This window comes from Coregonus lavaretus, assembly GCF_964263955.1.
Source record: "Coregonus lavaretus genome assembly, contig: HAP1_SCAFFOLD_5314, whole genome shotgun sequence".
Classification (NCBI taxonomy): Eukaryota; Metazoa; Chordata; class Actinopteri; order Salmoniformes; family Salmonidae; genus Coregonus; species Coregonus lavaretus.
This window is the reverse complement of record NW_028158669.1, coordinates 3,109-21,199: the sequence shown is the minus strand read 5'-3', so window position 1 is coordinate 21,199 and position 18,091 is coordinate 3,109. Positions and strand designations below refer to the sequence as shown.

Sequence of the window (18,091 nt, the reverse complement as noted above, 5' to 3'; positions counted from 1 at the left end):
CCAGCCCAGTGACAACTTCCTCACCTCCAGCCCAGTGACAACTTCCTCACCTCCAGCCCAGTGACAACTTCCTCACCTCCAGCCCAGTGACAACTTCCTCACCGCCAGCCCAGTGACAACTTCTTCGTTGCCGGCAGTAACAACTTCCTCGTTGCCGGCAGTAACAACTTCCTCACCGCCAGCCCAGTAACAACTTCCTCGTTGCCGGCAGTAACAACTGCCTCGTTGCCGGCAGAAACAACTTCCTCGTTGCCGGCAGAAACAACTTCCTCGTTGCCGGCAGTAACAACTGCCTCGTTGCCGGCAGTAACAACTGCCTCGTTGCCGGCAGTAACAACTTCCTCGTTGCCGGCAGTAACAACTGCCTCGTTGCCGGCAGTAACAACTTCCTCGTTGCCGGCAGTAACAACTTCCTCGTTGCCGGCAGTAACAACTTCCTCACCGCCAGTCCAGTAACAACTTCCTCACCGCCAGCCCAGTAACAACTGCCTCGTTGCCGGCAGTAACAACTGCCTCGTTGCCGGCAGAAACAACTTCCTCGTTGCCGGCAGTAACAACTTCCTCACCTCCAGCCCAGTAACAACTTCCTCACCTCCAGCCCAGTAACAACTTCCTCACCTCCAGCCCAGTAACAACTTCCTCACCTCCAGCCCAGTAACAACTTCCTCACCTCCAGCCCAGTAACAACTTCCTCACCTCCAGCCCAGTGACAACTTCCTCACCTCCAGCCCAGTGACAACTTCCTCACCTCCAGCCCAGTAACAACTTCCTCACCTCCAGCCCAGTGACAACTTCCTCACCTCCAGCCCAGTGACAACTTCCTCACCTCCAGCCCAGTGACAACTTCCTCACCGCCAGCCCAGTGACAACTTCCTCACCGCCAGCCCAGTGACAACTTCCTGACCTCCAGCCCAGTAACAACTTCCTCACCTCCAGCCCAGTGACAACTTCCTCACCTCCAGCCCAGTAAAAACTTCCTCACCTCCAGCCCAGTAACAACTTCCTCATTGCCGGCAGAAACAACTTCCCCACCTCCAGCCCAGTGACAACTTCCTCACCTCCAGCCCAGTGACAACTTCCTCACCTCCAGCCCAGTGACAACTTCCTCACCTCCAGCCCAGTGACAACTTCCTCACCTCCAGCCCAGTGACAACTTCCTCACCTCCAGCCCAGTGACAACTTCCTCACCTCCAGCCCAGTGACAACTTCCTCACCTCCAGCCCAGTGACAACTTCCTCACCTCCAGCCCAGTAACAACTTCCTCACCGCCAGCCCAGTAACAACTTCCTCACCGCCAGCCCAGTAACAACTTCCTCGTTGCCGGCAGAAACAACTTCCTCGTTGCCGGCAGAAACAACTTCCTCGTTGCCGGCAGTAACAACTTCCTCGTTGCCGGCAGTAACAACTTCCTCACCTCCAGCCCAGTAACAACTTTCAGTGCTCTGGTTCTTTACCTAATCTCCTCAATGTGACCTGGCTTGGCCTCCTCACTGTTGAATTTGGACCACATTGATGGGGTGTTTTTTGGGGGGGAGTTATGCATTTAAGCAGCAACAAATGGTAATTCTAAACGGTTTAAAACATTTCCCTATTGGTGAGTTTCTTGTCATGTTTGCAACATTTTCCATTTGAACTCAGTAATCATATTCTTGCCAGATTGAGCATAGTCTACTGTATGGCATGTTCCCATATCTGCAACAATATATTTATATTTTTTGATTGTATCCCTCATCAAACCCTGGATGGCAAAACAAATATCTGCACTGGCAACAAACCAATGGCACTGCTGTCCTCCACTGGCAACAAACCAATGGCACTGCTGTCCTCCACTCACTCTGCTAAACCCTGTGCCAGAAAGCACCAGGGTTAGTTAGGGTTTAACACACTCCCGGGTTAGTTAGGGTTTAACACACTCCCGGGTTAGTTAGGGTTTAACACACTCCCGGGTTAGTTAGGGTTTAACACACTCCTGGGTTAGTTAGGGTTTAACACACTCCCGGGTTAGTTAGGGTTTAACACGCTCCCGGGTTAGTTAGGGTTTAACACACTCCCGGGTTAGTTAGGGTTTAACACACTCCCGGGTTAGTTAGGGTTTAACACACTCCCGGGTTAGTTAGGGTTTAACACACTCCCGGGTTAGTTAGGGTTTAACTCACTCCAGTCGAGAGGACTAGGTGCAGGCAGCACTCGGCAGAGGATCATGTGTCTTTTGGAATCTGGTCCAGTAAGAGCTCTTGCAAGGTTTTTAAGATTCATGCAAATGCATTGTGTGCGTCTGCATGTGTCCCTTTCCGTTTACAATGAGAACTTGTTATATGTTTTTGCCAGTAGGCTACCGTGGCTATTACGCGTTATTTACTGGTTTTCAGAAGTTTTCAGGGACGTTTACTATCTGTTTTGTTTTCTAAAATCATTAACGTTGTCATTTGTAGTACAAGGGGGATGATGATCATTTCAAAGTGGCGACCCATTTGAAAAGTATCAAAGGGGATTGTTATGCATTCACCGGGGTGGTCTCCACTTGCATTCATTATTTAGTAGGCAGCCGTAGCCTACCGCGCAGTAAAAATCAAACAGCAGCATACGCACTTTTACTTGATTTATTGGATTGAGAGCTGGAAGGAATCTCCCTTTGGCACGGTGAACAGGTGTTAATCTGAAATCACAAAACTTGGCCACCACACCGCTCTGCGCTCAGTCTTGGTGATCGTCGGGACGCACAGTCACGGACAGAATAGGAACTACTGAGATAAACACATGAATTCTGTAGGACTGAGCTGACATAATGGGGAAATATAATTTATCATTTAAACAGGTATGATCGATATTACCAAAGATGGTTTAGAAACTCTGTGATATTACAATGTAGGATGTTCAAGCGCGAATTCCTGGGTAATGATGGATTGTTCTGGCATGCTCCGTTATATTTATTGTGGGAGACTGTCGTCATCGCCTCATATCTTTCACGTTTTAATTTTAAGTGACAATCATTTGTAGAATTGTATCATTTATCTGTTGTTTCGTTCATTTTCCAAAGATGTTCTGTGTCCTCTCCATCGTCTGTGGTTCGGATATCTGCTCGGGGTATGTTCATGACCGTCCTAAAAGGTCTGTAGAGGAGGCTGCTTCATCAAGGACAGACAGTAAGCAAGATTGGACAAACTATTTTGAATAAAATATAGATCTTTTGCGGGGGGACTACCATCTCTCTCTCTCTCTCACTCTTGGACAATAGTAGATGGGTGTTATTGTAGTTTATTACAGTGAGTGCATTGTTCATTTATTTTTATTTTTTATAATGACGTATTGGGACAAGTTGTTCTGCACTAACATTGTGCATGGAATACTGCAAGCACAGCAGAATCATTTTCTCTGTAATTTAGTTCCCAAAATAAGCTTTACAGTTTATTTTGGAAACGCCTTTATGTATATTGGCTGTAAATGTATATAAAGCCAACTTTCCTTTTGCAATTTTAAACAAGTCAGACAAAAAAAGCTGTCTTTGATTCCAGAGGCATTAAACTCGATCTTAAACTGACTTAGGGGCAAAGCAATCAATCATTCAACAATCTGTTGACTGACATGGAATCCATTTACCATCTAAATGATCATTGCTTTAAACATGAGTAACATGCATTATATGGAACTTACTTACTTACTCTGTTCTCTTAGGTAACTGTAGCGATTGGAATTCAAAATTCAGTTTATTTGCAGATTATTTTCTATCAGATGTGTCTGCCTGTGCACACAAAACTAATAAGCAAAAGCATTTAAATGTAACAAACGATTACTGCTGTCCTTTTCTCTAGTGATCGGCCTGTTCGTGTATATTTGGAGTTTGTTTGCTCAGCTCTACCTTGTGTCAATATCAAGAGAGCTTTTCAGCCGTTGCTGCTCCACATTTTCTGACCAGGTAAAAACTTGAGGTTTGAATATACTGTAGGGAAACTTGCCAAAGTTTCCCACTGCACAGCTGTGAAAGGAAATGGTAATCTTTCTTTCACAGGTAGTTTGTTTCCTTTTATTCAGTACATTCATTGTGTCTGGAATGGGTTTGACATCAAGTAAAGTATTTGTTATATGCCTTAACTCCTGTGCAGTAAACTGAGTTTGAATCTTCACAGAATTCTTCCACGTGCTTCTCCTGGCGTTGCCCAGGTTTTCCTGCTTGAGGTTTTTTCCTGAATGCACAAGGAACATCTTGTTATGTACTGTATGTTACACAGGCTTGGTCCCCTCTGTTCCTCTTCGCAACCTCAGGGAAGAGTTCCTCTCCCCAACCTCAGGGAAGTGTTCCTCTCCCCAACCTCAGGGAAGTGTTCCTCTCCCCAACCTCAGGGAAGTGTTCCTCTCCCCAACCTCAGGGAAGTGTTCCTCTCCCCAACCTCAGGGAAGTGTTCCTCTCCCCAACCTCAGGGAGGTGTTCCTCTCCCCAACCTCAGGGAAGTGTTCCTCTCCCCAACCTCAGGGAAGTGTTCCTCTCCCCAACCTCAGGGAAGTGTTCCTCTCCCCAACCTCAGGGAAGTGTTCCTCTCCCCAACCTCAGGGAAGTGTTCCTCTCCCCAACCTCAGGGAGGTGTTCCTCTCCCCAACCTCAGGGAGGTGTTCCTCTCCCCAACCTCAGGGAGGTGTTCCTCTCCCCAACCTCAGGGAAGTGTTCCTCTCCCCAACCTCAGGGAAGAGTCCCTCTCCCCAACCTCGGGGAAGTGTTCCTCTCCCCAACCTCAGGGAAGAGTTCCTCTCCCCAACCTCAGGGAAGTGTTCCTCTCCTCAACCTCAAGGAAGTGTTGGGTAGTAGAGATGTTTTTTTTAACCCAAATGCAACTGTCTTAGTAGCAGCTTCGGATCCATAGTGACTGAATCCATGCTCCCTTTTCAATAGTGAAACAGAGCATGGATTCAGAGTGTATTCCAAGCTACTATTGCAATACACTCTCAGAAAAAAGGTGCAACCTAGAAGTAGAACCATGAAGGGTCCTACGGAACCCTTTGAGAACCCCTTTTTTTCTCTCTCTCTCCCTGCCAGCTCCCTCAGTAGATGTTAGCGGTTGTCTCTCTCTCCCTGCCAGCTCCCTCAGTAGATGTTAGCGGTTGTCTCTCTCTCTCTCCCTGCCAGCTCCCTCAGACTCCCCGTGGATCAGCACGTCAGGATCCTGCAAGAACAGATGCTTTGAATTGGACGAGGCTGAACCTCCCAACTGCCGCTGTGACAACTTATGTAAAACTTATAACAGCTGCTGCCAAGATTTTGATGAGCACTGCTTGAGAACAGGTAAGTCTGAAGCCTGCCTGCCTGTCTGTCTGGGTTGGTGGTCCCCTGCTCCCTTTCATGTTCCCTCAAAAAATTCAACCCCTCTCTCAGTCCAAGTTGAACATGTTCCGGAATGTTCAGTATGTTGTATTGCATCCAATGTAGGGTTCAAAATGAACACACACTTTACTACATACTTAATCACCATCACCATCTCTGTCAGTTTCTACCTCATGTATATGACCTTATGGTAACTTGACTCATTGCTGAATGGGACACCCTGATGCAGTTTTAATGGGTCGTTATTAGCTATGTAACATCCTCTCTCATTAATTGATTGATTGATTGATTGATTGATTGTGTCCAGAGGGCGGTTTTGAGTGCAGTAAGGAGCGCTGTGGTGAGAGCAGGAATGACCAGCATGCCTGTCACTGTTCTGAGGACTGTCTGGCCAAAGGAGACTGCTGCACCAACTACAAAGCACTCTGTAAAGGTTAGACAGTGATACTAGATGTCTCTCAAGCTGATTCTAGGGCTGTGTGTGCTTTAGCCAACCCCTTCTGACTGTTGTTGTCATAACACACAGTGGGGGAAAAAAAAGTATTTAGTCAGCCACCAATTGTGCAAGTTCTCCCATTTAAAAAGTTGAGAGAGGCCTGTAATTTTCATCATAGGTACACGTCAACTATGACAGACAAAATGAGAAAAAAAAATCCAGACAATCACATTGTAGGATTTTTAATGAATTTATTTGCAAATTATGGTGTAAAATAAGTATTTGGTCAATAACAAAAGTTTCTCAATACTTTGTTATATACCCTTTGTTGGCAATGACACAGGTCAAATGTTTTCTGTAAGTCTTCACAAGGTTTTCACACACTGTTGCTGGTATTTTGGCCCATTCCTCAATGCAGATCTCCTCTAGAGCAGTGATGTTTTGGGGCTGTCGCTGGGCAACACAGACTTTCAACTCCCTCCAAAGATTTTCTATGGTGTTGAGACCTGGAGACTGGCTAGGCCACTCCAGGACATTGAAATGCTTCTTACGCGAAGCCACTCATTCGTTGCCCGGGCGGTGTGTTTGGGATCATTGTCATGCTGAAAGACCCAGCCACGTTTCATCTTCAATGCCCTTGCTGATGGAAGGAGGTTTTCACTCAAAATCTCACGATACATGGCCCCATTCATTCTTTCCTTTACACGGATCAGTCGTCCTGATTCCTTTGCAGAAAAACAGCCCCAAAGCATGATGTTTCCACCCCCATGCTTCACAGTAGATATGGTGTTCTTTGGATGCAACTCAGCATTCTTTGTCCTCCAAACCCGACGAGTTGAGTTTTTACCAAAAAGTTATATTTTGGTTTCATCTGACCATATGACATTCTCCCAATCCTCTTCTGGATCATCCAAATGCACTCTAGCAAACTTCAGACGGGCCTGGACATGTACTGGCTTAAGCAGGGGGACACGTCTGGCACTGCAGGATTTGAGTCCCTGGCGGCGTAGTGTGTTACTGATGGTAGTCTTTGTTACTTTGGTCCCAGCTCTCTGCAGGTCATTCACTAGGTCCCCCCGTGTGGTTCTGGGATTTTTGCTCACCGTTCTTGTGATCATTTTGACCCCACGGGGTGAGATCTTGCGTGGAGCCCCAGATCGAGGGAGATTATCAGTGGTCTTGTATGTCTTCCATTTCCTAATAATTGCTCCCACAGTTGATTTCTTCAAACCAAGTTGCTTACCTATTGCAGATTCAGTCTTCCCAGCCTGGTGCAGGTCTACACTTTTGTTTCTGGTGTCCTTTGACAGCTCTTTGGTCTTGGCCATAGTGGAGTTTGTAGTGTGACTGTTTGAGGTTGTGGACAGGTGTCTTTTTATACTGATAACAAGTTCAAACAGGTGCCATTAATACAGGTAACGAGTGGAGGACAGAGGAGCCTCTTAAAGAAGAAGTTACAGGTCTGTGAGAGCCAGAAATCTTGCTTGTTTGTAGGTGACCAAATACTTATTTTCCACCATAATTTGCAAATAAATTCATTAAAAATCCTACAATGTGATTTTCTGGATTTTTTTCTCTCTCAATTTGTCTGTCATAGTTGACGTGTACCTATGATGAAATTTACAGGCCTCTCTCATCTTTTTAAGTGGGAGAACTTGCACAATTGGTGGCTGACTAAATACTTTTTTCCCCCACTGTACATATCTGGCTGTATACTACACAGTGGTAGTGGAAGGTTTATTGAACCCTCACAATAACTCTAAATTGGACCACTTTCTTTGGAAGGGGACACTACTTGGTTGCATGATGACTGTGAAGACATTAAAACCCATGAATGTCCTGCTGGGTAAGATACCTTTTTTACCTTTCACAACTATTTCACCGCGATTCACAAAACGTGAGAACCTTGGAGATAGTCTAATGGACTTTTCTCCCCAGGTTTGTCCGTCCCCCTCTCATCATGGTGTCAGTGGATGGTTTCAGAGCCTCCTACATGAAGAGGGGAAGCACAGTGATCCCCAACATCGAGAAACTCCGTAAGACATTCTGAATCATCCATGACAGGGCTTGAATACTCATTTGACTGGGTCTACTTACTGCATTCAAATTTGTGTCAAAATTGTTTCCATTGCATCGTATCTGTTTTGTGCCTTTTTACCTCTAGGAGCATGTGGTACCCATGCTCCTTACATGAGACCGATGTACCCCACTAAAACGTTCCCCAATCTGTACACTCTTGCAACGGTACGTACTGGTCAATCATCCTTTTTCTTGGCCCGTCTTCCTCGCTGAACTCAACTGAACATTTTAGCTTCAATTTTGCCGTTATGTAATGTAACATCCACCCCAGAAGGGTTAACGCCTCAGCTCTGACCTTCTGTAGGGCCTGTACCCTGAGTCCCATGGCATAGTTGGCAACTCCATGCATGACCCCGTGTTTGATGCCAACTTTAACCTGCGGGGTCGAGAGAAGCTGAATCATCGTTGGTGGGGAGGTCAGCCGGTGAGTCCTACTCTCTCTGTTCTGTTCTGTGGTTGAGACATACAGTGCCTTCAGAAAGTATTCACACCCCTTGACTTGTTACACATTTTGTTGTGTTACAGCCTGAATTTAAAATGGATTCAATTGAGATTTTGTGTCACTGACCTACACACAATACCCCATAATGTCAAAGTGGAATTATGTTTTTAGAAATGTTTACAAATTAATAAAAAATGAAAAGCTGTCAATAAGTAATCAAATATTCAACTAAACTAAATAAGTTCAGGAGTAAAAATGTGCTTAACAAGTCACATAATAAGTTGCATGGACTTACTCTTTGTGCAATAATAATGTTTAACATGATTTTTGAATGACTCCCTCATCTCTGTAACCCACACATACAATTATCTGTAAGGTCCCTCAGTCGAGCAGTGACTTTTAAACACAGATTCAACCACAAAGACCAGGGAGGTTTTCCAATGCCTCACAAAGAAGGGCACCTATTGGTAGATGGGTAAAAAAAATTAAATAAGCAAACAGACATTAAATATCCCTTTGAGCATGGTGAAGTTATTAATTACACTTTGGATGTTGTATCAACACACCCAGTCACCACAAAGATACAGGCGTCCTTCCCAACTCAGTTGCCGGAGCGGAAGGAAACCGCTCAGGGATTTCACCATGAGGCCAATGGTGACTTTAAAACAGTTAGAGTTTAATGGCTGTGATAGGAGAAAACTGAGGACGGCTCAACAACATTGTAGTTACTCCACAAAACTAACCTAAATAACAGAGTGAAAAGAAGGAAGCCTGTACATAATAAAAAATATTCCAAAACATGTATCCTGTTTGCAATGAGGCACTAAAGTAAAACTGCAAAACATGTGGTAAAGAAATGAACTTCATATCCTGAATACAAAGCTTTATGTTTGGGGCAAATTCAGTACAAAACATTACTGAGTACCAATCTCCATATGTTCAAGCATGGTGGTGGCTGCATCATGTTATGGGTGTGCTTGTCATCGGCAAGGACTAGGGAGTTATTTAGGATCAAATAAACAGAATACAGCTAAGCACAGGCAAAAATCCTAGAGGAAAACATGGTTCAGTCTGCTTTCTAACAGACACTGGGTGTCAAATTCACCTTTCAGCAGGACAATAACCTAAAACACAAGGCAAAATATACACTGCAGTTGCTCACCAAGATGACATTGAATGTTCCTGAGTGGCCTAGTTACCGTTTCGACTTAAATCGGCTTGAAAATCTATGGCAAGACTTGACAAGAAAATGGCTGTCTAGCAATGATCAACAACCAACTTGACAGAGCTTGAAGTATAAAAAATAAAAAAAAAAGTGCAAATATTGTACAATCCAGGTGTGCAAAGCTCTTAGAGACTTACCCAGAAAGAAACACAGCTGTAATCGCTGCCTAACATGTATTGACTCAGGGGTATGAATACTTTCTGTATTTCATTTTCAATACATTTGATAAAATGTCTAAAAACATGTTTTCACTTTGTCATTATGGGATATTGTGTGTAGATTGATTACCAAAAAAAAAAAAAATTCAGGCTATAACACAACAAAATGTGGAATAAGTCAAGGGGTATGAATACTTTCTAAAGGCAATGTAAGTCACTCTAGATGCCCTCCCATACTAGAAGCCCTCCCTCCCATACTAGAAGCCCTCCCTCCCATACTAGAAGCCCTCCCTCCCATACTAGAAGCCCTCCCTCCCATTCTAGAAGCCCTCCCTCCCATTCTAGAAGCCCTCACTCCCATTCTAGAAGCCCTCCCTCCCATTCTAGAAGGCCTCCCTCCCATTCTAGAAGCCCTCCCTCCCATTCTAGAAGCCCTCCCTCCCATTCTAGAAGCCCTCCCTCCCATTCTAGAAGCCCTCCCTCCCATTCTAGAAGCCCTCCCTCCCATTCTAGAAGCCCTCCCTCCCATTCTAGAAGGCCTCCCTCCCATTCTAGAAGCCCTCCCTCCCATTCTAGAAGGCCTCCCTCCCATTCTAGAAGGCCTCCCTCCCATTCTAGAAGGCCTCCCTCCCATTCTAGAAGGCCTCCCTCCCATTCTAGAAGGCCTCCCTCCCATTCTAGAAGCCCTCCCTCCCATTCTAGAAGCCCTCCATCCCATTCTAGAAGGCCTCCCTCCCATTCTAGAAGCCCTCCCTCCCATTCTAGAAGCCCTCCCTCCCATTCTAGAAGGCCCTCCCTCCCATTCTAGAAGCCCTCCCTCCCATTCTAGAAGCCCTCCCTCCCATTCTAGAAGCCCTCCCTCCCATACTAGAAGCCCTCCCTCCCATTCTAGAAGCCCTCCCTCCCATTCTAGAAGCCCTCCCTCCCATTCTAGAAGCCCTCCCTCCCATTCTAGAAGCCCTCCCTCCCATACTAGAAGCCCTCCCTCCCATTCTAGAAGCCCTCCCTCCCATTCTAGAAGCCCTCCCTCCCATACTAGAAGCCCTCCCTCCCATTCTAGAAGCCCTCCCTCCCATTCTAGAAGCCCTCCCTCCCATTCTAGAAGGCCTGCATCTGTGTTCTATTTGCACAGTAATGGCCTTACAGCTGGCCAGGTTTGTCTCTCTCTCTCTCCTTTCATATGAGACTGTTTAACTTGGCTTTGAGCATGAATGTTATAAAACTAGTGAGTAGTGTTTCAATTTAATAACTGTCCATTTCAAGTTGAGACATTGGATTGAAAATGGCGTCAGCCTTGCAAGTGTAATGTAGTGGTTTAAGGTCACAAATGCTTTTGAAGGACCTTTGTTGACGAAAAACGAACACATTTTCCCAAAAAGTGTTATATGCCATTACACTACAAATTATATTGTCTTATATCACAGTTTAATAATAATTTACAGTGGTTATATTCACTTTTATTCTTGTTCTAGATCTGGATTACAGCAGTGAAGCAGGGGGTGAAGGCTGGCACTTTCTTCTGGCCTGTGTAAGTCTCTCTCTCTCTCTCTCCCTCAATTCAATTCAATTCAAGGGGCTTTATTGGCATGGGAAACATATGTTTATATTGCCAAAGCAAGTGAAATGGATAAAGAAAAGTGAAATAGACAATAAAAATTGAACAGTAAATATTACACTCACACAAGTTCCAAAATAATAAATACATTTAAAATTTCATATTATGTCTATATACAGTGTTGTAACAATGTGCAAAAGAGTTCAAGTAAAATAAATAAACATAAATATGGGTTGTATTTACAATGGTGTTTGTTCTTCACTGGTTGCCCTTTTCTTGTGGCATCAGGTCACAAATCTTGTTGCTGTGATTGCACACTGTGGTATTTCACCCAGTAGAAATGGGAGTTTATCAAAATTGGATTTGTTTTCAAATTATTTGTGGGTCTGTGTAATCTGAGGGAAATATGTGTCTCTTAATATGGTCATACATTTGGCAGGAGGTTAGGAAGTGCAGCTCTGTTTCCACCTCATTTTGTGGGCAGTGTGCACATAGCCTGTCTTCTCTTGAGAGTCAGGTCTGCCTACGGCAACCTTTCTCAATAGCAAGGCTATGCTCACTGAGTCTGTACATAGTCAAAGCTTTCCTTAATTTTGGGTCAGTCACAGTGGTCAGGTATTCTGCCACTGTGTACTCTCTGTTTAGGGCCAAATAGCATTCTAGTTTGCTCAGTGTTTTTGTTAATTATTTCCAATTTCCAATCTCTCTCTCTCTCTCTCTCTCTCTCTCTCTCTCTCTCTCTCTCTCTCTCTCTCTCTCTGTCTACCTCTCTACCCCCCCCCTCTCTCTGTCTCCCTACCCCCCCCTCTCTCTGTCTCCCTACCCCCCACCCCCCCCTCTCTCTCCCCTTCTCTCTCTCTCTCTCTCTCTCTCTCTCTCTCTCTCTCTCTCTCTCTCTCTCTCTCTCTCTCTCTCTCTCTCTCTGTCTACCTCTCTATCCCCCCCCTCTCTCTCTCCCTACCCCCCACCCCCCCTCTCTCTCTGTCTACCTCTCTATCCCCCCCTCTCTCTCTCCATACCCCCCACCCCCTCTCTCTCTCTCTGTCTACCTCTCTCTCTCTCCCCTTCTCTCTCTCTCTAAACCACATCTGAAAAATGTCTGTTCAAGGCCATTTGTATCATATTCCCCCCTTCTCAATGCAAAGATAATATGTCCCACGTGCTTTATCACCTCACAGCTCATAGCCTGTCAATATTCTCCTCAGAACTCTCAAGTAGTGCTGAGCGATTAACTGACATTTCGTAAATTTTTTAGGTTATTAAACAACTAATTGATCAACGTCGGTACAATTTCTTATATTCCATTTAGTATTTTTTTTTTTGTGAGCCCAACACACCGTTTCTCTAGAGCTCCAGAGTGGCGCAGTGGTCTAAGGCACTGCATCTCAGTGGTCTAAGGCACTGCATCTCAGCGGTCTAAGGCACTGCATCTCAGTGGTCTAAGGCACTGCATCTCAGTGGTCTAAGGCACTGCATATCAGTGGTCTAAGGCACTGCATCTCAGTGGTCTAAGGCACTGCATCTCAGCGGTCTAAGGCACTGCGTCTCAGCGGTCTAAGGCACTGCGTCTCAGTGGTCTAAGGCACTGCGTCTCAGCGGTCTAAGGCACTGCGTCTCAGCGGTCTAAGGCACTGCGTCTCAGCGGTCTAAGGCACTGCGTCTCAGCGGTCTAAGGCACTGCGTCTCAGCGGTCTAAGGCACTGCGTCTCAGCGGTCTAAGGCACTGCGTCTCAGCGGTCTAAGGCACTGCGTCTCAGCGGTCTAAGGCACTGCGTCTCAGCGGTCTAAGGCACTGCGTCTCAGCGGTCTAAGGCACTGCGTCTCAGCGGTCTAAGGCACTGCGTCTCAGCGGTCTAAGGCACTGCGTCTCAGCGGTCTAAGGCACTGCGTCTCAGCGGTCTAAGGCACTGCGTCTCAGCGGTCTAAGGCACTGCGTCTCAGCGGTCTAAGGCACTGCGTCTCAGCGGTCTAAGGCACTGCGTCTCAGCGGTCTAAGGCACTGCGTCTCAGTACAGACCCGCTGTATCACAATCGGCCGTGATTGGGAGTCCCACAGGGCGGCGCACAATTGGCCCAGCGTCGTCCGGGTTTGGCCGGTGTAGGCCGTCATTGTAAATAAGAATTTGTTCTTAACTGACTTGCCTAGTTAAATAAAGGTTAAATAAAAAATAAAAAAATAAAAATAAATCAAAATCATTCATGGGAGAAATCAAGTCAAGAGCTATGTGGGACGCTGGGTAGAAGGGAGTTGTAGTTTTCATTGAGCAAATATTCAACCTAGTTCAGCGCAGAAACGTGGTAATTAACTACATTGACCATAATCCATTGCGCCTGTTTTTTCCCGGGGTCAGGCAGAGATGGATACACTTTTACCCCTGCTACATTAGGTAAGATACCCACAGACCGCATGAGAGAGGAATGTACACAGCACAAAGAGAGCGAGAGGGATATAGATAACATTAGATGGTATGTCTGTTTGGCCGCTACTGCCTGAACAGAGATGAGATGATGACTTTAAGGAATTAAAAATAATAAGTAATATACGAATATTGTATTATTTCATAGTAATTTCCTTTTTTTTTTAATTGACGTCTACCCAATGTGGACCTGACAGAAACAATTTGAATATTTCAAAGTTTTGGCAATTGAATGTATACCATTTTTGGCTTGGGAATTTCCATTAAAAAGCAAAAAAATAATTGTAATGTCATTATTTCATAATGCATTTTCTTATATATTCATTTGTATCGAAAACAAAATCGAAAACGGTGTTTTTTTTTATCAAACCGGAATCGACCTAGAAAAGCACTAGTCGCTCAGCACCACTCTCAAGACAAAACAACAACAGAAACTGCTGCTATTATTTTGTCATAACACCGTTGTGGATTTCAGGTGGCTGGAAACTATATGGGCATGTTCATGTTTAGTTGTACTCTGGCTAACCCAACGCATGCAGGCAGCTAAAAAAACAACAACGCCTCACATATTCATAAAGACACAGAGGCCTTTGAGACAGACTTCAGTTCGGAGGCATAGAGCCCTAACTGTTTTGCTTAGCAATTTACTCACATTGGCCTATTAACATAAAGTGGGGTGCCTGCCTGTGAACTTGGCCAGCTGGGGGACTCCTTCAAAACATAGCAGTACCAAAGTGCATTTCAAGGTGCACTTCCTGTGGTAGGCCCAGGGCACAGAGGAGGAGGAGGAGGAGGAGGAGGAGGAGGAGGAGGAGGAGGAGGGGGGGGGTTGTTAACTTTACAGTACAGTATAAGACTGTATTATTTAACCATTGAGGTCTGGAGGAGAGGAGGTGACGGGGAGTTGTGATTGTAGCTTTGTGGAGGTCTCTGTTAAGACCAACTCCAGGGAGGTCTTAACCAACACCAGAGGGGTTGAGAAGAAGAGAAGTTAGTGGGATACGGTCTACCCCCTTCCATACCCCTAGGCACCCCCCAGCTCCCCCACAAGCCCCAGTTAGAGAGGCAAACCATGGGGTTGATGGTTGGCAGCTGTGCCTGGTGGGCTGGAGGATGGAGATCTGTAGGTGGCCCACCGCTCTACAGGACAAGAACAGGAGGGGAGGCTTTGCGGTTCAAAGGCTTACAGGGGGGAAGGAGAGTGTTGTATCCTCCGACTTTATAGGCTGATTATAATGTATTTAATGGTTCTAATCTGGCCGCTTTCCTGGATGCAAACAGAGAGGATCAAATGAGGTGTTGTAATACATAGTAAATCATTGATACACAGCATCCCAGACATAGTAAATCATTGATACACAGCACCCCAGACACAGTAAAGCATTGATACACAGCACCCCAGACACAGTAAAGCATTGATACGCAGCACCCCAGACACAGTAAAGCATTGATACACAGCACCCCAGACACAGTAAAGCATTGATACACAGCATCCCAGACACAGTAAATCATTGATACACGGCATCCCAGACACAGTACATCATTGATACACAGCATCCCAGACACAGTAAATCATTGATACACAGCACCCCAGACACAGTAAAGCATTGATACGCAGCACCCCAGACACAGTAAAGCATTGATACGCAGCACCCCAGACACAGTAAAGCATTGATACGCAGCACCCCAGACACAGTAAAGCATTGATACACAGCACCCCAGACACAGTAAAGCATTGATACACAGCATCCCAGACACAGTAAATCATTGATACACAGCACCCCAGACACAGTAAAGCATTGATACGCAGCACCCCAGACACAGTAAAGCATTGATACGCAGCACCCCAGACACAGTAAAGCATTGATACGCAGCACCCCAGACACAGTAAAGCATTGATACGCAGCACCCCAGACACAGTAAAGCATTGATACTCGGCACCCCAGACACAGTAAAGCATTGATACTCGGCACCCCAGACACAGTAAAGCATTGATACGCAGCACCCCAGACACAGTAAAGCATTGATACGCAGCACCCCAGACACAGTAAAGCATTGATACGCAGCACCCCAGACACAGTAAAGCATTGATACGCAGCACCCCAGACACAGTAAAGCATTGATACACAGCATCCCAGACACAGTAAATCATTGATACACAGCACCCCAGAAAACAGTCAATCATTGATACACAGCATCCCAGACACAGTAAATCATTGATACACAGCATCCCAGACACAGTAAATCATTGATACACAGCACCCCAGACACAGTAAATCATTGATACACGGCACCCCAGACACAGTAAAGCATTGATACACAGCACCCCAGACACAGTAAAGCATTGATACACAGCACCCCAGACACAGTAAATCATTGATACACAGCACCCCAGACACAGTAAATCATTGATACACAGCACTCCAGACACAGTAAATCATTGATACACAGCACCCCAGACACAGTAAATCATTGATACACAGCACCCCAGAAAACAGTCAATCATTGATACACAGCATCCCAGACACAGTACATCATTGATACACAGCACCCCAGAAAACAGTAAATCATTGATACACAGCACCCCAGACACAGTAAATCATTGATACACAGCACCCCAGACACAGTAAATCATTGATACACAGCACCCCAGACACAGTAAATCATTGATACACAGCACCCCAGACATTGTTAGTGAATTACATTTTGTCCTCCACATAATGACCTCAGCTGATGTGTCTTCCCAGTTCCATCCCATTGGAGAGGAGAGTCCTGACCATGCTGCAATGGCTTCACCTGCCAGACGGAGAGAGGTAAATCAGCTTATTTGATTCTCTTCTTTAGGCTGTTGCCATCTGCAGTGATATATCAGCAGTAAATCCCATTCTTTACATGAATGCAATATATCCGTTCTATGCTTAGCAATCTCCATCTGACTTTGTAAGTAAGTAAGTTGTGACTTTGCTCCCATATCCTAGCCCTGTGTTGAGACCTGGGGGCAGTCTAGTACACAAGGCCAATCTAAGCTTCCCTTCCACCTGTTTTGTTTCAGGCCATATGTGTATGCCATGCACTCTGAACAGCCGGATACGTTTGGCCACAAGCTGGGGCCCATGAGCACTGAGGTGAGCTGGGGCTGGGTCTGGGTCTGGGTCTGAGGCTGGGGCTGGGGATGGGGCTGGGTCTGGGGGAGAGACGGTTGTGGTTGTGGTCCAGACTACCGGGACCTGAGCATGTGTTAAGCAGCGCTCACTACATCTGCGCTCACTACATCTGCGCTCACTACATCTGCGCTCACTACAGCAGCGCTCACTACAGCAGCGCTCACTACAGCAGCGCTCACTACAGCAGCACTCACTACAGATGTAGGTAGTTACATACAGAACACTGTAGCACAAACACTGTCTTTCTGTTTCACCTGTCCACCCCTAGGACAGCCCCAAACTAATCCAGGCATGTACATGCATGACCAGTACAGGGTGGAATTGATGAACCATTTTCTAGAGATTGTGATTGTGTTCTGTTAATTGTCTAATAATGATTAGGTATTTTGATGATCCGTACAGGGATCAATACTTCTACGATATTCCCTGATCATTGTGATTGCTATGTGAATATTGATCAGTGTATATTCTGTGCTGCAGCTGAACAACCCTCTGAAGGAGATTGATAAGATCGTTGGTCAGCTGATGGACGGCCTGAAACAGATGAAACTCCACCGATGTGTCAACATCATCATGGTGGGAGATCACGGTACTGCTGCACAACTGCCGTGCACCTTCTCAACACACACCAACTCTACCTACTCAACATACCAACTCTACCTACTCTATACACACCAACACTACCTACTCTATACACACCAACTCTACCTACTCTATACACACCAACTCTACCTACTCTATACACACCAACTCTACCTACTCTATACACACCAACTCTACCTACTCTATACACACCAACTCTACCTACTCTATACACACCAACTCTACCTACTCTATACACACCAACTCTACCTACTCTATACACACCAACTCTACCTACTCTATACACACCAACTCTACCTACTCTATACACACCAACTCTACCTACTCTATACACACCAACTCTACCTACTCTATACACACCAACTCTACCTACTCTATACACACCAACTCTACCTACTCTATACACACCAACTCTACCTACTCTATACACACCAACTCTACCTACTCTATACACACCAACTCTACCTACTCTATACACACCAACACTACCTACTCTATACACACCAACTCTACCTACTCAATACACACCAACTCTACCTTCTCAACACACACCAACTCTACCTACTCAACATACCAACTCTACCTACTCTATACACACCAACACTACCTACTCTATACACACCAACTCTACCTACTCTATACACACCAACTCTACCTACTCTATACACACCAACTCTACCTACTCTATACACACCAACTCT

General features: G+C 45.5%; 1 protein-coding gene across 1 annotated transcript; it reads left to right on the top strand.

The window, feature by feature from the left end:
- Positions 1 to 2,722: 2,722 nt before the first annotated feature.
- LOC311123701 (autotaxin-like) lies at positions 2,723 to 17,376 on the top strand (the record flags this gene model as incomplete). Its single annotated transcript, XM_084197944.1, has 12 exons — positions 2,723 to 2,815; positions 3,038 to 3,143; positions 5,117 to 5,272; positions 5,619 to 5,744; positions 7,533 to 7,593; positions 7,686 to 7,783; positions 7,912 to 7,991; positions 8,131 to 8,250; positions 11,124 to 11,179; positions 16,371 to 16,436; positions 16,676 to 16,748; positions 17,268 to 17,376. Coding segments are annotated over exons 1-12 (1,081 nt in total), but the record flags the coding sequence as incomplete, so codon positions are not given.
- Between the last annotated feature and the right edge of the window lie 715 nt (positions 17,377 to 18,091).